Below are 21,986 nucleotides of genomic sequence, written 5' to 3' on the forward strand. Positions count from 1 at the left end.
GTGATATGCAGAACCAGGCCCTATCTGATTAGCAAACTTAATATTGTCACTAGCTAGATAATTCTAGGCACTGCCCTTGCTCTTCATGTAAAAAATGTGGGCAGTTTTCACAAAATCCATTTAGTCCAATACATAGCCATTTACCCAGGCACAAGGTGATGGATTAGATTTCTCTTATTATATGAAAACAAATAAATATTTTAGATTATGATGTCCATTTATGCTGTTTTTCAGAATTGTTCCGGTGGGGGGGGATTTTATAGTTATGTATTGTATAAGTACTGATTATTTGATAGGTAAGGGGGGGAAGGGTAGGAGTTAAGTATTTATCACTGTTACCATTGATGATTATTAAGTGATATAGATATTGTTAATTTGTTTGGACATTTTATCACACTTATTGTAAGTTTGAAAATGAATAAAGAATTAAAAAAAAAAAAAAATTGTTCCGGAAGGGTTATTGTTAAAATAATCTTGAATATTGAGTTTATTTTTCAAGGGGTTAATATTTAGCTGGCAGCACTCAGCATTTTGCTGACTGCCACCAGCATTATACTCGGAAATTCAATGTTGGGTCAGGTCTAGGCTCCGGTACTGAATTTCTGGGTTTATGGAGCCAGCGAAACCATAGCCAGTTAAGTGAATATTCAGCACTTGAGAGGCTATGGTGTCCACATAAACATAGGACTGACTGTTATGCTGTCCTATTTATACAGTTACTTTGGCCAGTTAAGTGCTAAATATCAGCACTTCACTGGCCAAGTGCTGACTCTACCCTAGAACACCCACAAAATAGCTGGTTTTGAGTTGGGCATTGACCTGACATTTTCAGCAACACTGATTAAATGCCACTGAATATGACCAGTTTCTGGCCAGTTAAATTGATTTGAATAAAGACCCTCCCCTCAAAAAAAAATAAAAATCTATGGGGACTTGATAAATAATTGAATATGGAGAAAGGGACAGGGCAGAGATTCAGCTAGGATCCTAAATATCATTGTACCAGCCTTGTCTCAGAGCAGACCTGTGGGCAAGCTCAAACACACTAGGGGCTAAGTCTATAAGGTGCTAGCTAGAGTTAAGTGGAATGTAAGTAAGTGCTGGTAATCCAATCATTTACATGCAGAAGTGGACATATACAATACTTGTGTGAATGACAATAATTCAGCTACACACTATTCTGTAACCACGCATATACCTTCAATAACATGTAGCTTACAGGCAGGCATTTATACAAGCAGAGTCTAAGTAGATTGTAGGCAGGGACCAGAGTTACATACCAAACTTACAGAATACTATAAGTAATGCATGTATCTCCCAGTTCTAGATATGAGCATTTATACAGCTCTATGGTTGGCATATGTGCTTGTACCAATATTACTGTGAACAGGCTAAGTGGTCATTGCCCTTCACCTTCTAGCCCCCCAGGCTCTTCTGGTCTTCCTCGGTTCTCCCAGGCACTGGTCTAACACCTTCATCATACAACCTCCCTGGTCTCTCGGGCCTTAGTGCGTGCGTCTGCAATAAGATGACTGAGGGGCTGGGAGAGTCCTCAGTGTGTGCATGCAGGAAAAGATGGCTGAAGGACCATGAGAAAGGCTTAGGAGAAGGAGTAGCCAGAGGACCCCGGTAGAGTCTGGAGTCCAGGGAGGGGTTCAGGTTTGACAACTGATGGAGGGACCGGTGAAGAAGTTTCCAGGGAGTGGCTGGTAGAGAGACCGGCAACCTAAGAGACCAGGGAGGTTGTGTGATGAAGGTGTTAGACCGGTGCCTGGGAGAACCAAGGAAGGCCAGAAGAGCCTGAGGGCAAGGAGGTGAAGGGCAATGATTGCTCGGCCTGTTCACAAATACACAGACAAATATACCAGATTTTTTTTTTTTTAAGGCAAAGTTAACATCCAAAACCACATGAACACACTTAACCATCCCAAAGGGGGAGTGGAAGAGAAACCTACCAAGTATCTGTTCAGCCATATGTCAGAAAGTCATTTATATCATAACAAAAAACAAAGCAAAACCAAAACCATAACAACGTTACTACCTCCCCAGTTTCATTTTAACTGATTAATTTTATTTTTTTGCCTTTTTGTAAAGGAAAGTAGTATCCTACCTGTCTTTACAGAATAGGCTCCAGATAAGCACTCTTAATAGAACTGCCCTTACTATGGCATCTAACCCTAATACCCTTAAAAAAAAAAAAGTACACAGAGATAATTATCCTGAGGTAATTCAATTTCATGCTGCAATGGGACATACTTTACTTTGCGGTGCATTTCCCCTTGGCTGCATAAATCTGAAATTTACACAAGCCCTTCTTAGAGCATAAGTCCTTAACATTCACACTGAAATTGATTTTACACTAATTGCACCTTATATCTTAAGCTCTTGAAGGTTTCCATTCTCCTCTGACATCATGAGTCCTTAATATCAATAAACCTTTGCAGCACGGTCCAGTCTGTATGAAGGTAATCTGGGATAAATTGCTGCACAGAAATCCCATGTTTAAAACCACAGAACCTCACAATAAGAACTCCAAGTTAAGCATTTAATGCATGACAACTCAAAATATGATTTAGATAAAAACCATTTCATTAAATATAATTTCCTACCACTGTGCAAATGTTCGTATAATTTAGCATTACATATTTTCAAATTAAGAAGCACTGGCTCCATTTAATGGATCTGTAAGACACAATGAAATACAATTTAATACATCACCTTTCATGATCAGCATCTCACGGCACTCAGCAATTAATAGGACTTTCCTGTAAGTCTGTCAACATAATTAAATCATACATTTAATGGAATAGATAAGAACCATCATTTAATGTAAGATAAATCCGTGCAAAGTCCAAAATAATCTTGTTCAGAGGCAAAGGTCAAAACTAAGCTTTCAGTTGACTCATAATTTTAAAACTTTATACTCTGACTATTAAAATGCCCAATTATAGTGTTTATGTTACACAGCAGGGGGTATTATTGCAATTTCACAACCATTCTTATACCTGGCAGCTCCAGTAGCTTGTACTGATCAGCAGGTTGTTGGTAAGGACGTGCCAATTGTATTAATGACTATAAAAATCTGATGAATTTGATTTAGTAAAAGTTAAGCCTTGCATATGAATAAGTGATGTTGGGAGAGTTGGTGTTTAAAAGGTTTCACTCCTGCAAGTTTGTTTTTATTAGCAAGAAAAACAAACCATATTTGTTGAATGCATTTAAAAGAAATAGAATTGTACTCATGGACTACAGTAGTAAGGTGATTTACTGAAATTGTTTATATAGATAATTTGCATTAAAATCTATGATTAACCTGAGATAGAGGAGAGGGGTAGCCTAATGGTTAGAAAAGTGCGCTGAAAACTAGGAAAGCCCAGTTCATATTCCACTGTAGCTCCTTGTGCTTTTGTACAAGCCAGTTAATCCTCTATTGTTTTAGGTACAAAATTAGATTGTTAGACCTCAGGGAAGAGGAAAATATCACTAACAGCAGATCAGCAATTTCATGTTTTAGTTCTTTCAGTACCCTGGGATATATACCATCCGGTCCAGGTGATTTATCACTCTGTAACTTGTCAATTTGGCTTACTACATCTTCCATGTTCACCGAGATTTCTTTTCATTCCTCTGCAAATCACCTTTGAAAACCATTTCTGATTTAGGTAGATTTCTTACTCCTTCTTCTGTAAAGACCGAAGCAAAGAATTCATTCAATCTCTCCGCCATAGCTTTATTCTCCCTGAGCACACTTTTTTCTCCTTGATCTTTCAAAGGTCCCACAGATTGCCTCACAAGTTTTCTGCTTTTGATGTACCTAAAAAAATTGTTACTGAGTTTTTGCCTCTTTGGCAAGTTGTTCTTCATATTCTTGTTTAGCTTTCTTTATCAATGCTTTGCATCTAACTTGACAATGCTTATGTCTCTTCTTATTTTCTTCCTTGGGATCCTTTTTCCATTTTATAAAGGATGTTTTCTTGGCTGCAATGGCCTCTTTCACTTTGCCTTTAAACCATGTCAGCTCTCATTTTCTCTTCTTTCCACCTTTGTCAATACTTGGAATACATCTGGTCTGCGTTTCCACGGTGGTATATTTGAACATCCATGCCTGGTTTACACCTCTGACTTTTGCCATAGACCCTTTTAGCTTTTTTTTAACCATTTTCCTAATTTTATTATAGTCACCCTTGCGAAAAATAAATGCTGCTACAGTAGATTTCTTTAGCGATGTTACTCCAGTTATCAGCTCAAATTTGATCATGTTATGATCATTGTTTCCCAGCGGGCCCAACACAGTTACCTCCCTATATCCTGCATTCCACTAAGGACCAAATCTAAAATAGCTCCCTCTCTTGTTGGTTCCCAGCCCATTTGCTCCAAGAAGCAGTCATTTATGGCGTGTAGGAATTTTACCTCCATAGCACTCCCTGATACAGCATTTATCTAATCAATGTTGGGGTAGTTGAAGTCACTACCGTATTTTTTTGCTCCATTAGACACACTTTTCCCTTCCAAAGTGGGTGGAAATAAGGGTGCGTCTTATGGAGCGATTACCCCCCCCCCCCACACACACACACACACACACACCGTTACCTTATTTTAATGCTGCACCCTCCCTTGCTTACCGGCCCTCTTCCTCCTCCCCTCCCCCCACCCCCCACCCACCCCATACCTCTTTTTTAACTTCTGATGCCTTCACTCACTGAGAGCGGTGCACAAGGCTGGCTGGCTGCCTGGTCCCACTGCTTCCCCGAGAATGGTAGACGCAGCAGCCTCCTCTTCTGTTCTTTCATAGCATAGCAGTGCACCAGGCTGCCTGCCTGGTTCCGCGCCACTTCCCATTCAAGCGTCCAGCGCTCCTACAAATGAATGCCACCTTCCGATGCTCCTCAGGACTGTCACATGGAAATTGTTGCAACCCGTGGGCTCCTGAAATGCGCAGCAAGCCTGGGTCACAGTGACTGATACTATTCCTAGCGCGTTCCCTCCAACTAGGGAATCCTTCAGGCGCCTAGGCATCAGCCTAAGGTGAAAACAGCAGGTAAAATGTCCACAGTGCAAGCAAGCAAGGAATCCACACACACTCAAAGAGGTTCAAAAATAAAGTTAGACTTTTATTCCTGACCCTGATACAGGTTGCTCTGAGGTTCTTAGCAGGCTATAATATTTTCCAATTCATTGGTGCAAAAAGCCAAAACATGCAATGCTAGGCCAACCTGGCCACACTGGCTTCACCACTGTCAGAATGACCCTTATTTCCAAAATCAAAAAGGGAAAAAAACACAAAAATCAAAAACTATAGCTGGACTTCAATTTCTACAGCTCAGTCCTCTTCACCAGCCTAAATAGGTAAAGGTAAGTTCAGCAATAAGGAAGCATACACACAGTTCTTGTTGTATGACAATAAATTTTTCATATGCCAGAAGTAAACTGTTAAAGTTGGAGGGCTCTGACACTGGCTAACTGCAGTCAAGGAACTTATTCAAATGGAGTTCCTCCATGGCTGATGTTCCCTGCAGAAGCTTATCAGCAGCAATTAGTCTCCAGCTTTGTGGAGAGGAGCGTAAGCAAAAAGGCTCCCTAGTTAAATGTTCAACCAGTTTAGGGCTATAAACACTGTAACAGCATTTTTCACAATCTAGCTCTGAAAAGTGAGAGAATTCTGCTATACACCAAAAATAACTCAGTCTCAGGTTTTTACCACAAGAAACAGCTTTTGTCCATGACTTCTAGCCTCTCACTAGGCTCACTAGGCAAACCAATATCCATAGGTTCATAGCTTTCAAATTGCTTCTCAATGGTGGGTTCAGACTCTTCTGAAAGATCCACCATCTCTCACTCTTCCCTTAGCTCATCAGCCTTCAGCCGGGCAGAGAAATCATGCTGCCTCTCTGGATCACGTTCCCAGTTCCTCTGCTCCTCCCCCTCTCTGGATCTCAGCTGCCTCTTTTAACAGGCTCCAAATTTGCCCCTCCCTGCTCTGAAGAGGGGGAAGGGAGAAAGCTCCCTCTGCAGCTGTGTCTGCTTACGTGACAGCTTCCTGCTATTACTCTGGCTTTCTGGGAGCTGTAGTTTCCAGGCTCCTGAGTTCTTTTGTGAGCTAATAGCAGGTTTGCTAGAATAACCTGCAGTTGGCCTGGACTCTCTCTGTCAGTTACTGTCTGGCTCATCAATGTCAGAGCAAGGGAAATCAGCGCTTTCATACTCAGCAGTGCCAACCTGGTCAGCTCTCCTGCATAGGGGCTTAGTGTTCTTTCTAGTTAAACCTGAGACAAAGCCAGCAAGAGAGCTAGATTTGTCACAAAATACAGCTGTCCAATACTCCCAATAAGGATAATCCCTGTTTTGCTACTTAGCTGCGTAAGGGGATTGAAATTCAAACATTCATTAAGTCAGCAAGGTAAGCATAAATGTGAAAAAAATGGCGCTGGATGGTCATGCTTGAATGGAAACAGATAAGTCCTGGTTTTACATTACAGATTTGGCAGTAGTGTATTTTTGTGCCTTTCAAGTGTTTTCCTGGTGCAAGTTGCCTGTGTTATTCATCTGAAAACTGTGACTTTTTGAATGTGTCTTGAAGTTGTACTTTCGGTAGCAGTACTCACCCTGTGTATTTGCCCAGAAGAAGAATTTCTTGCCTCCAATTCAAACGTTGTGATTAAATTATAACACAACATTGTTTACTGTAGATGTAGAAGTAGAAGGGACACTGGGAAACAGCGATCACAATATGATCCGATTCAACCTGGAAATAGTGGCAAAACATCGGTCCAGAATGACGGCCACGGCGCTAAACTTCCGAAAAGGGAATTAGGAAGAGATGAGAAGCATGATGGGGAAGAAGATTAAGAAGAGGATGAACACTGTAAAGACGCTAGAGCAAGCTTGGTCTCTTTTTAAGGATACAGTCACCAAGGCACAGAATCTATATATACCGCATATCAACAAGGGATCAAAAAAGGAAAAAGAATAAGGAATCGGCATGGCTCACTGTAGAGGTAAAGGAAGCGATCAGAGACAAAATCCGTGGCTTGGAAGGAAACTCAATTCAAGATCCTTCATAGAGCTTATATTACTAAGGAGCGGGATGCTCGCATGGGTTTATGGAATGAGGCTCTGCTCTAAATGCAAACAGGCTCCCAGGACGTTACTATATTCCATTTTGGAGTGTCCTGACCTTACCCTTTGGAACTCTTCCTTTACGCAGCTTCAATTGGTCTTGCAGCTTGACCTGGAGTGGGATTATAAAACACTGTTTCTTGGTGACCAAACCCTACTGGAAGCACATTGCCTCACTGTACCTCAGCATCGCTTTATCTATTTGACCTTGCTCACAGTTAAACGTATGATTTTACAATATTGGACCCAGGAGTCTATTGAAGGAGTCTGGGACTGGTTTTCCTAAGTGTTGAACTAAGTTTTCTCTTTAATAAAATGCTGAATTATGTTTAGCTGCAGACCTAAGAACATAAGAAGTTGCCTCCGCTGAGGCAGACCAGAGGTCCATCCTGCCCAGCAGTCCACTCTCACGGCGGCCCATCAGGCCTAATTGACTGAACAGTGTCCCTGACTAATTTTGTAACTGCCTCTAATCCTATCCCTATTACCTACCCTTATCCTATCTGTACCCCTCAATCCCTTTGTCCTCCAGGTACCTGTCCAGACCCTCTTTGAAGCCCTGTAGCGTGCTCCTGCTTATCACATCCTCCGGTAGCGCGTTCCATGTATCCACCACCCTCTGAGTGTAAAAGAACTTCCTGGCATTTGTTCTAAACCTTTCCCCTTTCAATTTCTCTGAGTGCCCCCTTGTACTTGTGGTTCCCCGTAATTTGAAAAATCTGTCCCTGTCTACTCTTTCTATGCCCTTCATGTTCTAGCCTGCCTGTACTGGGTGTTAGCGTGGACATTCTAACTTCTTATGGCTATCTCAGCATAAACGACATGTAACAGAAAGACTGCAGGGCCTAGATAAGTGACTTGCTAGTGACCTGCTAGTGTGAGCTGAGGACCAATGATTGTTAAGAAAAGTAACACGTGAACAATTTTTTCTAGAATTCAGTTGTATAACCAGAAGAATGTATAAATATCTCTGTAACGTCCTCTGTTCGGGACTTCTGAAGCCAGCTTGGAGCTCGGGAGTCGCATACGTATGCTAATAAACCATCTGTGCTTTCTTCAAGTCTCTAAGTTTTGTGGCTTCCCAAAGTGACCTTTCACTATTATACATGTTCTACCAGCCCAGAGGTCCAGGCATACCTGGCTTTATGGAGAGTGTTCTTGCAGTTACCTCTAGTCTCTCGACATGGGGAGGGGAGTTGGGGAGGTGTCTGAATGTGGAGGGTGAGTGGTGCATGACTGATTGTATGATTGATTTGTGTTGACTGGTGTGGGTGTTGTGTCTTGAGTTGGGGATTCCTCGGGATAGGTACTACACCTTAAAAAATTTCTGGGGTCAAATGGAGGACCCGGGATGTTCTTGCAGTTGGTGAGTTCTTAGAGCGTGGTCTGGAGTTAACTGTCGCTCATTGTTTCTTTCCTCCTGGACTGAGGAGCTTGAGGTGTTCCATAGCTCCACACTCTCATTGGCTATTGTATTTGTTCTTTTTGACACACTCTAGGTGGGGGGCTGTGGGCTCCTTATTCTTTTTGTTTTTGTCCACGCATAATGTGGTCTTTCTATCTTTACTGTGTTCTCTGCTGGTGATGATGCTTGTATTGTTTTTCACTGTTCATAGCCGCTTTTGTTTGTCTTTGTATTCCTTGTATGCCCTGTGTTACTCTGGTTGACCTCAATAAACATGATTTAAAAAAAAAAAAAGACAAAAAAATCTCGTTTAAGGAATGGAAAAGATCAAAAACATATGAAAACTGGAATAAGCACTTCTTTGAGGGAGTAAACAGGCAGATAGACAAGGGCGGCCCGGTCGACATTGTATATCTGGACTTTCAGAAGGCACTCGACAAGGTTCCACATGAACGACTACTTCGGAAAATTGCGAGCCATGGAATCGAGGGTGAAATACTCACGTAGATTAAAAACTGGCTCGAGCATAGGAAACAGAGAGTGGGGGTAAATGGACAATACTCGGACTGGAAGAACGTCACCAGTGGGATGCCGCAGGGCTCAGTGCTTGGACCAGTGCTCTTCAACATATTTATAAACAATCTGGATATAGGTACAATGAGCGAGGTGATTAAATTTATGGACAATACGAAGTTATTCAGAGTAGTGAAGAAGCAGGGGGATTGCGAAGATCTGCAACGTGACATAATAAGAATCAAGGAATGGTCATCGCCATGGCAAATGAGATTCAACATGGATAAGTGTAAAGTGATGCATGTCTATAACAAAAATCTCATTCACGAATACAGGATGTCCGGGGCGGTTCTTGGAGAGACCTTCCAGGAAAGGGACTTGGGAGTTTTGATCGAGAAGTCGATGAAGCCGTCCACACAATGTGTGGTGGCGGCGAAAAGGGCAAACAGAATGCTAGGAATGATAAAGAAGGGGATCACAAACAGATCAGAGAAGGTTATCATGCCGGGCCATGGTGTACCCTCACCTGGAGTACTGCGTCTAGCACTGGTCACTGTACATGAAGAAGGACACGTTACTACTCGAAAGGGTCCAGAAAAGAGCGACTAAGATGGTTAAGGGGTTGGAGGATCTGCCGTACAGTGAAAGATTAGAGAAACTGGCCTCTTCTAATCTAATCTAATCCTTAGGTTTGTATACCGCATCATCTCCACGTTTGTAGAGCTCGACGCGGTTTACAGTAGGAGAAATAGGAAGGAACTACAACAGAGGGTTAGAGGTTAGAGGAGATTGAGAGGGGACATGATAGAAACATTCAAGGTACTGAAGGGAATAGACTTAATAGATAAGGGCAGGTTGTTCACCCTCTCCAAGGTAGGGAGAACATGAGGGCACTCTCTAAAGTTGAAAGGGGATAGATTCCATACAAACATAAGGACGTTCTTCTTTACCCAGAGAGTGATAGAAAACTGGAACACTCTTCCGGAGTCTGTCATAGGGGAAAACACCCTCCAGGGATTCAAGACAAAGTTAGACAAGTTCCTGTTGAACCGGAACGTACGCAGGTAGGGCTAGTCTCAGTTAGGGCGCTGCTCTTTGACCAGAGGGCCGCCGCGTGAGTGGACTGCTGGGCACGATGGACTACTGGTCTGACCCTGCAGCGGCGATTCTTATGTTCTTAAGTTCTACATGTCTCTCTATTTGTGATACATTGGATATCCCAGACCCCTGAGGAAGGAGTGTTTCTCTGAAACATGGACCATGTTGGGTCCGTACTCCATGTATATGAGAGACATTTTTATGGATTACAATTTTGTATAGACTTTTAATAAAGATTCCTGTACCTTGTACATTCTGCTCTGCAGATTTTTTTCTTGTTTTTGGTTACAAAAAACACACATAAGCACGATTAGACAGGTAGACCTAAAACACCAGACAAAGCACATTACCTGCCCTTGTGGTGTTAGACATTCACTTCACCCAAAAGAGAGTGTACTCTTTCTTGATAGTGTGCACAAGCATGCACCATTCTGCTTGCATGATGAATGCAAGCATGCATGCACTATCAGAGGAAAGCGTACCTCTTCCGAAGAGGGCACACACCTAACGATATTGCTTTCAAAACAAAAAAAAAAGCAGAAAAGTGAAAGGTCCCCTTAATAAGATGGGAAATTATACAAAATGAAAAATTTTGGGCAGCATGCCATTAGTGCCTACCCCAAGCCTTTTTCATTCTAGCAAACGGGTGGCCTCAGATAATCTTTGCAAAAGTCAGTATAGCAAATACTAATAAACATACCCCTGCATCTTGATAAGATGCAGATTTATGTCAATGCAGAGCAGGGCCATGGAGACTGATTAGCTAACATCACGAGTTTGCCAAATGATCTTAAGAAAAACAAAGAGATTGAAATGAAAAGTACTGCAAGGCTTCATGACACTGGCAGAGTATTCAAGAAATATTTTAAGGTTAGTTGAAGGGTGCAGCAGTACATCACCGGCTACAGGCAGGGCCTTGCTCATTTCTACTACTCATTTATTTTACTCAAGCCATTGAAAAGTGGAAATGTAGAATGCTAAGAGCTACAAGACAGCTTCATTAAACCTGTACCAAGCCTTGTCCACAGTGAAGTGACAGCAAACCTATTGTGAGTGATACCTGAATCAGTCTTAACTAAGCCATGTATAGGGGCATCCACTTATGTAAAACAAGCTTATTTCTCATGGTAAGGTGCTCAATCAGCTTTCCATCTAACAATTCTGCTCCCTCTGACTGAACGTAATGAGATGTCTCTTCCAGAAGAAGGTTCTGCTGAAGGAAATTGTGTCTTAACTAGCCATTTTCCTCTTGCCTTCCTGATGAAACGCATTCATGTTTTAGAGAGCAGTTACTGTTTATTCTGATATGTCTGAAATTTCTATGTAGCCCCTCTTTCAGTATTCATCAGCTACAGAGGGCTTGTGCTGATTCAGGTCTCTTCTCTGGAGTAGATTTACTAATGAGGAAGGGATAATCTACTTCAGGGCCCATCACTACTACTTTAATATTGCAAGTTATGATATATTAATATTATTTCCCTTTGGTTTATGAAAGATTGTTATACACATCCAGGAGGGGAGGGGGAGAGGTAGGTTGGGAGGTGGGATTTAATAAATGTATAGTATTTGATTGAATCAGAGTGCAGTTTGTTATATTACTTGTTTGTTCAGCTGTGGCAAGCCCAAAGGAAAAAATCACTACAACAACAATATATATTAAAGGTCACGATCACCCAATACTAAAAACTATAAGAATACTAGGAATCACCCTAGATACCCAATTGACTCTGACCGATCACACAAACTCGGTGACAAAAAAATGCTTCTCCACCCTATGGAAACTGAAAACCATAAAAAAATATTTCGACCCTCTATCTTTCAGATTATTGGTACAGTCATTGATTCTATCCACCCTGGACTACTGCAACATCATTTACTTGGAGACACCTAAAAAAACCGTAAGAAAATTGAGATTAGTTCAAAACACGGCCATCTGCTTAATATTCAGACTAAAGAAAAGTGACCACGTCAGTCCCTTCTACAGAATACTGCACTGGTTACCAATTGAGGAAAGAATTCTATTCAAATTCTCCTGCTTTTGCTACAAACTAATCTGGGGAATGGCCCCCAACTACCTTCTACCCCACTTCGAATTCTACTCCTTCACTAGGTCTACCAGAAACTGCAACCTTTTTGCATTCCCGAAAATCGCAGGCTGCAGATTTCGAACCTTCCTGGACAGAACCTTCAAATTTCAAGCTGCCAGACAGCAATCTTGGATAGGTTTTTTCATGGATATAGCTAGGCTGACCTACAGCGTCTTCTGGAAAGAATTAAAGACCACTTTGTTTAAGAAATTCATGTCCTAGCCAGACTTTCTCCCCACAAACAAAACTACCACACCTTCCCTGAATTTCTTCTTCATATTAGGTATCCTATATTCTTTGTTTGTTAAAAATTTCTTCTTCACAATTGTTATCCAGCTACTCACTGGTGTCCGACCATTTTCAATGTAATATGTATAATAGTTAATTCTTATACTGCAACCTATGTTTAGTTTTTCTTCTAACCACCTTGCACCTGTAATCACTGACCGCTCAATGACCTCTTATCTATTTATTTACTGTAATTCAATGATTGTACAGCTATTCTTCATTGTGAACCGCCTAGAAGTCGCAAGATTATGGCGGTATAGAAAAATAAAGTTATTATTATTATTATGTATTTGATTTTAAAATGACTAAAGAATTTGCAAAAAAAAAATAAAAATATTGGAGCCTGGACAAGGCCCAGCATTGAATATCCAAGCTCAGTTCTGCCTAGTTCTGTCAGTAGCTTAAAAACCACAGACCACCACAAGAAGAACATTACCTCCAAAATACTCGCTGCTGCTGTTTTTGGAGGCCTCAGAGCAGAGGTATGTCAGTCTCACGGTGGGAGGGTCAGTTGGGTTCTGCTGCATCAGGGGATGGGATGGAGGGATAGAAAGATGCTACAGAGGGAAGGCCCGGCCCCAGTGGGGAAGAATGCAAAGCAGCCTGTTTAGAGCGCTGCCACCGCTGCCGTTTATAGAGGCCTCAGAGCAGAGGTATGTCAGTCTCACGGTAGGAGGGCCGGTAGGGTTCTGCACAGGGGGATGGGTGGGAGAGATAGAAAGATGCTGCACAAGGAGATGGGTGAGAGGGGAGGAAAGATGCTACTCATGGAGGGGGAGAAAGGAAAGAGGAAGAATTGGGGTGGAGGAGAGGAAGGGAGAGCTGATTATTGTACATGAAAAAAAATAAGGCATTCCCTGAAAATAAGCCCTAATGCGTTTTTTTGGACCCAAAATTAATATAAAACACTTTCTTATTTTCGGGGAAACATGGTACCTAATCAGTGGGAAAAAAATGTACTTTACAGTTAACCATAAAATGTAATATCTTTAAGGTCATCTGTAAGATGCATAGTTCAATGTCTCCATTGGACACTTGTTCTATATGGATATGGAAGACATTGTGGTAAACATTTGGAAACTTATCAAATGATGTCCATACTAAATCACATGCCTCGTATTAAAACAGGCTTTCTTTAATCCTAATGACTGTACAAATTACCAATTGATAAAGGGAGAAAACAAAAAAGGAGAAAGTCCCCTATGAAAGGACTACCAAAGGGCAACATCTTGCTTATACTTATACTTTTGCAGAATTATTTCAGGGTTTTTTTTGGGGTTTTTTTTTAAGTATCAAGAGTCTTCTTTTGTTCAGCATGCAGAGTCTGTTTCTTCCATTACTCTAGATATCTTCAGTCTACAAGAGTCACAGAGGTTAACAGCTTATGTGTCTTATGTCTCCAAGCTGTCTTTCTTAGCTAGTATATAAAGCAAATAAGACTTAACAACAAGAGTTTCAAGGACCATTTTTTAAACTGTTTTACATGAAAAACAGACTTTTGGAAAATTCTGCAGCCTCAGGGAGGATAACAGGCGTATTCATGAGGGCAGGGAAGAGAGATCAATAGAATAAAATAAATGTTTTCAAATTCTCAAACATAAGAACGGACATACTGGGACACACCGAAGGTCCTTCTAGCCCAGTATCCTGTTTCCAAAAGTGGCCAACTCAGAACCCAAGATGCACCTAGGAAGATCCCAAGTAGTAAAACAGGTTATATGCTGCTAATCCTAGGAATAAGCAGTGGATTTCTCCAAGCCATGTAAGTAGTGGCCTATGGACTTCTCTGGCAGCGACGCGGCACAGGGAAGTCCCCAGAGGGAGAAGGCCATGAAGGAGCCTGTTTAGAGTGCTGCCGATACTGCTGTTTGGAGGGAGGTATGTTGGTCTCGTGGTGGGAGGCTCAGCGTGGTACTGCTGTGCAGGGGGGTGGGAGGGAGGGATAGAAAGATGCTGCAGAGAGAAGGCACAAGAGGATGGGTGAGAGGGGAGGAAAGATGTTACACATGTGGCAGAGAGAAAGGAAAGAGGAAGAATTGGGGTGGAGGAGAGGAAGGGAGAAAAGTGCATTGTACATGTAAAAAATAAGACATCAAATTAATATGACACTGTCTTATTTTCGGGGAAACACAGTACTTCTAGATTTCCAATCTATGTGCCAAAGCCCCCCCAGCCCCCAGTTGTCAGGAGAACTCATAAAGGACACATCATCTCCCATTCCCACAATGCCAGTCAGTGGAATTTTGTAGCTATTAGGCCCATAATCTCTAAGCAGCGCCTTAACTTAGGTGCCGGAAAATTGGTGTCTAAGTTAAGTCCAAAAGGCCATTTAATATGGTACTTAAAATAAATTTCAAGACGCCACTATAGCCATAGCTAGTGCCAGAAGTGGCGTTAGGCGCCGGTAGGCGTGATTCATGTCCGGAGGCGTGATTCATGTCAAAGGTAGGCACCAGAAACGTAGGCCTTGAAAACTCTGGCCTATATTTCTGGTGCTTACCTTTGCCGGAGATGCAATTCTCTAAGCGGTGCCATTGTTTGACTGACACGCGATCAGCGGCTGCTTTTAAGGCGGTCGCCAATAGCGGCACTATTTAGAGAATCTATCCCTTACTGCCTAAGTGGACTTTGGGCAGTAGAAAATGAAGTGCACTTTTAAAAGCTTTTTCTGCTCTTGTTCAGATGAGGCCAGAGGACTTCAACACAGATCAGGATTCTAGAGGCAGCAAGGTAACGTTAACATGCTGCTACCCAAAATTTGTCTCATATGGCAGTGAGTGCTGTGCAAAATTTATGGCAGTAAATAATATTCCCTGGCAGAAAGTTTTGAAAAGGCAAATAAAAAGAAGGTGACATGTGAGGAGAGTGAAATCTTTCAGTAGCAAAGTAGAATTTATGAATTATAAAAGTAAAAGCTCTGTTCCATGTCTTCAGAGCACAAACCTTGCCTTAGAGCAGACTGACCTGTTAAAGCAGTGGCTGGAATGTCAATTTTGGGAATGTGCATTTCCTAGATCTTTGTTTTTTGCTTCTTATAGGACAAAATGCATTGGTTTCTTTTTCTCAAGGGGTTTGAAGAGGAGGCAGTGGAATGGATAAATATGAATCAATTGTTTACTTTTTCAAAAAGAGCAAAGACTAGGGGAGAAGCCATGAGCTTACTAAATAGTACATTTAAAATGAAAAGGAGAGAATAGTTTTTTTTTTCACTTACTCCTAAGTTCTATAAAGTCCACCTAAAGTTAAGTGCCTACATCAGTGTACGTACATGATGCACCAAGCCAATGTCTGTGTCTAACTTAATTGATTAATAGGCTTAATCAGTGCTGCTAATTGGTCATTAACAACTCAGAATTGACATTAATTGGACTTAATTGAAAATCAGGTGCACAATTTGGTAGGCGCATAGTACAAAGTGGTGTGTACCTAGGGGTCCTTTTACTAAGGCACATTAATCGATTTAGCATACGCAAACTGATTTAGCGCATGCTAATCAATTTAGCATGCGCTAAAGATTAGCACATGTTAAATGCTAAGGCGCCCATTATATTCTATGGGCGCTTTAGCATTTAGCATGTGCTTATATTTAGTGCACGCTAAATCATTTAGCGTGCCTTAGTATAAGGACCCCTTAGTCTAAAGTGCCTACCTTAAAATGGATGTGGTTAGAGGGTGAATTGCGGTGCCTATTTTTGACTTAGGTGTCTTTGTATGCACAACTTAGGTAGATGCACTGAAGACAGGCACATCTGAGAATAGATGAGATGTTTATCTGTTTTAAAATGGTCATGTTCGCTACTGGATTTGTGTGTGTGTTCCACAAAATGCCCAACTCAAATTTGGGCATCATAACAAAAATGCCCCTTTGTGTTATATAATAAATCAGCAGGTATTGATGTTTAACAGTGTAGCAATTCTAGGATATCTGTTTAAAAATGTAAAAAAAGTCAACGGATCCTTTTGTATGTGAGTGTATTTTTTCTTTTTTTAGAATTTCAAAAAAAATATACAAACATAACTCGTGGTAGGAAAAATACAGAAATAAATGGAAAATAAAATAATTTTTTTTTAAAAAGTCAATTTTCCAGTCCAACAAAGAAGAAAAGAAATAGGGAGAATTACAGAATAAAAAGAGAACTGTTCAAAAGCAATATGGTATGACTTTTGTGAACAATCATACACAAATTTCATTGAAGACATATTAAGCACAAAAGAAAGAACACTGCTGGACATATCAGAGAGTGAGAGAACTATAATTAAGACTTATCACATAGAAGAAAAGACAACTGTGATGGATTTTAAAAAACATACTTTAAGCCTTTCTACTTGATAATTCATTTAAAGGGAAATTTCAATAGTAAAAGCATGATCTTTTTGAAGAATCTTGCGTCTCATAAGGAGGAACTGTTTTCTCCTCTTTTGAGTGTTTCTAACCAGGAAAAAGTATTGTAGAAAACAACATGCTGAAATTTGTAATACAATTGCTAGATATAATCTCAATCTGATTGAAAAGCAAATGTTGCACCAAAATATTCCATGACTTCCTTCCTTCAAGGACTCAAAATGTCAAGAAGATAAAGTTAAGAGTTCAAATTGCTCAGCACTATTGATTATCTTCTCTTTTAAAGGCATTTATTAAACTTCAGTTATAAAGGGCAAGATATCAGGAGCTAATTTAAATGTATCCATTATTAAGCATTTTGATAAACTGTATTTTTCTTGGTGTTCAGTTTTCTATGAAGAATCATATAATCCTTTGCCCGATTATTTTCCTCTAGCTCCATTTTTTTTTTTTTTTTTACTATATTTGTTATTCAATTTATACCTTTAAAGTGACATGCTTCTCAACATTAGTTGACACTATCATTGTAAGTGTGGCCACATGTACCATGAAAGTTCTGAACTAGCTAGAGTTTTGTCGACTTCTGTGCATGTATCAAAACTTGATGATAATTAGAGAATGGCACGGGGACAAATTTTTCCCCGTCCCCGCGGGAACTCATTTTCCTGTCCCGGAGAGTTATTTTCCTGTCCCTACCCATTCCTGCAAGCTCTGTCCTCATCTGCACAAGACTCAAACATTTTAAAATCATAAGTGTTTGAGGCTTCTGCAATTAAGGCAGCGCTTACAGGAATGGGACAGGACCAGGGACAACAACAAAACTCACATGGATGGAACAGGAAAATTGAGTTCATGTGGTAATGGGGACAAATTTGTTCCCATGTTATTCTCTAATGATAATGGAAGAGGCTGAATTACAGCTTTTGGTGGAACTCTTTATACCACATATTCAAAATGGAAAGGATAATTGCTGTACAGCAGGGAAATTTTTAAAAATTTCAGGTTATTTGGCAGCCATTAACAAAATATTGCAAAGATTGAAAGTATTGAATAGAATAAACATTAATTTTTTTCCCTTCGATTCATATACGTCCAGGGTGTGGTGGGGGGATGGGAATATTTTATGATTTCTTTTATTTATGAATAAATATAGGATGCAAGGGAGAGGGATTATTCGATACAGTTTAGAATTTGATGATATATTAAGTGTGATTTAAGTATATATGATTGTATTATATGTTACGTATTAATTGTGTATTTAAAGTGCCTTCTTTGTAGTATTTATATCTAAATTAATTGTATGGTACTGTCAAAGTTTGAAAATCAATAAAGATCAATAAAAAAAAACAAAACGATAATGTACCAGTAATATGTGGGAAAGTTCACTAGGGAACATCTGTATTCAAACTGAATATCCTTCTTTTTAAATTCACATTTTTAAGTTATCTATTTGGAAATGGGGGAGTAAAAATGCATTGTTAGTAATGATGACGGGGGATTTTTAAACCAATAGCTTCCCCCATTCTTCTTGGTGGCTGCATTTATTTTTCCAGCAAAGCAAACATCTGTGAAAGATAATTCCTATTCTGACTTCAGAGACTTCTACAGAAGCTGCACTCAGAAGTGCAAGCATCTAACAGGTTTTATGCTCTACTATTATCTTAGGGCTATTAAGGACTAGAATTTAATTACTTTGAGAATTCAAAGTACAAAGAATTACTCAGCAATGGTATGTGATGTAAATGCTAAAAAGCATTGCTATACCTACTCCTTTTGGGAATTCATTAGTTGGTTTAATCAAGTTCAATTGCCTAAGACTAATTTTTTCCCTCTGTACATGTATTCTGATGCAGATTGAATGTTCTTATTTAAATTATATAGACTATCAAACTTTTATCATGCAAGGATAAATCAAAAAGTAAAGGCATAATACATTTAACTGCTTTAATAGAAGTAACTGTGAGCAATTGAACATATCATTTTTCCACATAATCCCCATGCAAGAGGACACATTTGTTGGGTTCATAGACTAAAGCGTGTGGGACAACCACGCGCCGACAAAGCTGCTCAGACAAATGCACGCAGGACATCAGCGTGTCAGATTAAAACTTAACTTTAAAGCGCTCCGAGGGGGTTTTGGGGGGGAACCCCTACTTTACTTAGAAGTGTTGCCGCTGCTGTTGGGGGGTTGGGGAGAACCCCCACCCCCCTATTACAGAGGAAAGTGTAATTTTTCCCTCTTTTTTAGGGAAAAATTACAGTTTCCTCTCTAAGTGGGGGGTTCCCCCCCCCCCTGAGATTAAAGTTCTAAGATTTGAATGCATGTACCTTCTCCCCAACTTGCACAATGAAAGGTTCTTGTGAGGAGGGAAATTGTGAGGAAAACTCTGGAGGCTATGCAGGTACACATTTCTAGCACCATCATTCTTTGTGTGAACAGCTTTTTGAGGGGTTCACCTAGGTGGCTGAGCAAACTCAATATTCTGAGGCTTGTGCCTATCTATAAAGAGAGAAAAAAAAGAGAAAAGAGATTATATCCAGTGTCATTTTGGTGTATTTTGGTGGTTCTATAAATTGTATTTAATTGATAGGTAACCATCAACTTTTTCTCCTTTTGTTATTTACTTACTCAACATCATAGGCTTATTGTAAGGCTTGGGGGGGGGACTGGTAATTAGTTATTAGACATTTGAACGAGTATAATTACAAATTCCTCCCATGAGCTCAGGGCTTCATTAGAGATGAGTTTCCTCAATACTGTCCTCCCTTCTGGAAATATGAGTATTCCTCAGCTCCATGGGCAGCTATTCTCACACCATTTAACATACCTTCAGACAGCCTGAACGGTACCTATTTCCTCTGGAGCATGCTCACAACTAGTGATGTAGTAAGAGGGGGCATTCCGCCCTGGGTGTCATTTTGCTCAGGGTGCCGGCACCCCTCCTCCACTCCACCCCCTGCTGCATGCGTGCCCCTTCCCTTCCCCCATACCTCTTTAAGTTTGGCGTGCGCAACCACCAACTTGATGCACGCGTCGACTTCAGCGCTCTCTCTGACATCATATCTGGGACCCGTGGCTAGGAAGTGACATCAGAGAGAGCACCAAAGCCAACTCGGGCAGTAAGTTGGTGACTGCTCGCTCTAAAGTTATGGGGGGGGGGGAAGGGTGGTGAGGGAGGAGCACCACCTCCCCGGGCAACACTCACTTTCGCTACGTTACTGCTCACAACTTCTCCTGGCGCCCTATCACTAGGGACCAGAGAACAGGGGTTCATACTCTTCTGGGACTTACCATGTGGCATAATGCCAACATATCAATTGGCAGGAGCAAATACTTAGGTCAATATCTAAAGTTCCTTCTGTGGCTTATAATGCATTTAACCCACAGAAATACGTAATTGTTGGATCATGTCCGACCCATCCACAGATAAAAGCAAGTTTCAAGTTTATTTAATATGTTTGATTTGATCGCCAGTGGCGTACCTAGGGTATGTGGCACCCGGGGCCCATCATTTTTTGACACCCCCCCATGTAAAAAAATATTTTTTGTAATGACCATGAAACGGAATAAATGGTCAGAATAGAAACAGGCAGTGAAAATTTTCTTATATTCCAAACATAACATAACATAAATTATGTCTGAATTGTCATGACATCAGAAGTACATATGGAGTAGTTGCAGGTGATGCTTGGGACAGTTCTGATTGTGTTAGTTCGGTTTTATGTGTTTTTTGAATAGAAGGGTTTTTATTTCTTTTTGAAGGTTTTGCAGTATGTGGTCGATGTCAATTGGTTGTAGGGTTGGGGGTCGAGTGTTGCAGCTCGAATGGCTAGGAGGTTGTCGAACAGTTTTTTTCTTTTGACGTTTTTGGTTGGAGGGTGTGTGAATGGTGCGTGAGTTCTCCTATGTCTGGTTGAGGTGGATTGAATTATTTAGCTGAAGAAATTAGTTACCCCCTCATCCCACACACATTAATTCTCTTCCATTTTTGTTCCCATTATAAAAAAACACTGATAAGTTCCCAGAAAAAAATACATTAAAATAAGAAGTGAAAACAAAGGCCCCTACAGATGAGAACATAACATAAGAATAGCCTAACTGGGTCAGACCAATGGTCCATCATGCCCAGTAGCCCATTCTCATGGTAGCCAATCCAGGATACTAATACCTGGTCAAAACCCAAAGAGTAGCAACATTCCATGCTACCGATCCAGGGCAAGCAGACACTTCCCCCATGTCTTAATAACAGATTATGGACTTTTCCTCCAGGAATTTGTCCAAATCTTTCTTAAAACCAGCTACACTATCTGCTTTTACCATAACTTCTGGCCACTTCATTTTTAAGTTTAGATCTTTCCTTTCAAATAGAGACCTTGCTAGATGTCAAATACAGCACAAGGTAACTTCACATGGACTTAGCTGTGCAGGAAATGTGAATCTCCTCATACACCCACCATATAGTGCAAAAATGTGCAAAGGTCTGTTTTTTTCTTTCGATCACTACATAGCCTAATGCCACACAAGCAGCGCTGTTACAAACATATTCTGTAGGTCAATGCTAAGGATAACAAAGTTTCCTTCCTTGGACCAGAAGGAGATACTGATAAACCACTGGAAGAGATCCCAACACAACACCCAAAGACCCACTCAGTGTGTGGACCAGTTGAGTGGAACTGGGGGTGGAAATGGGCCCGGAGTTTGCTCAGCAGAATTTCCCAGACCACCTCTTCCTCTCAACACATTGACACGCTGCCACCACCACCACTAGAAACACCTCACTGGGTAGGCCAGCTATGCTATAAACTTTATAAAACACATTATTATATTTTCTTATAAAGCACATATTTTAACTGAACTCTCTGACATCCTCAGCCTTTCCATTCACAAAAATAGAAGGAAGAAAAGTTCCCATTTCCTGCTGTTTCATGTCCCCGGCATATACAATATTTTTTTTCTGCAGACCCTTCAAAAGTCTGACCAAATCCTCGTTTCACTTGCATTATAAAGTACTGAGGATGCCATCTCTCCCCAATCCCAGGTCCTAAAGTCTAAGACAGTAGCGCAAACTAATGCTGCCAGATTCAGGAAAAAAAATTTCGATTCGATTCAGCCTATTGAATTGGTTTTTCAATTTGA

General features: G+C 40.7%; 1 protein-coding gene across 1 annotated transcript in view; it reads left to right on the plus strand.

The window, feature by feature from the left end:
* The window catches only part of TMPRSS15 (transmembrane serine protease 15), a 306,859-nt gene that overhangs the window by 114,335 nt on the left and 170,538 nt on the right, over positions 1–21,986 (plus strand). Inside the window, exon 5 of the mRNA XM_033942905.1 lies at positions 15,190–15,280. Coding sequence (XP_033798796.1) covers positions 15,190–15,280 — 91 coding nt within the window. The remainder of the gene's footprint in view (positions 1–15,189; positions 15,281–21,986) is intronic.

This window comes from Geotrypetes seraphini, chromosome 4 (genome assembly GCF_902459505.1).
Source record: "Geotrypetes seraphini chromosome 4, aGeoSer1.1, whole genome shotgun sequence".
NCBI classification, from domain to species: Eukaryota; Metazoa; Chordata; class Amphibia; order Gymnophiona; family Dermophiidae; genus Geotrypetes; species Geotrypetes seraphini.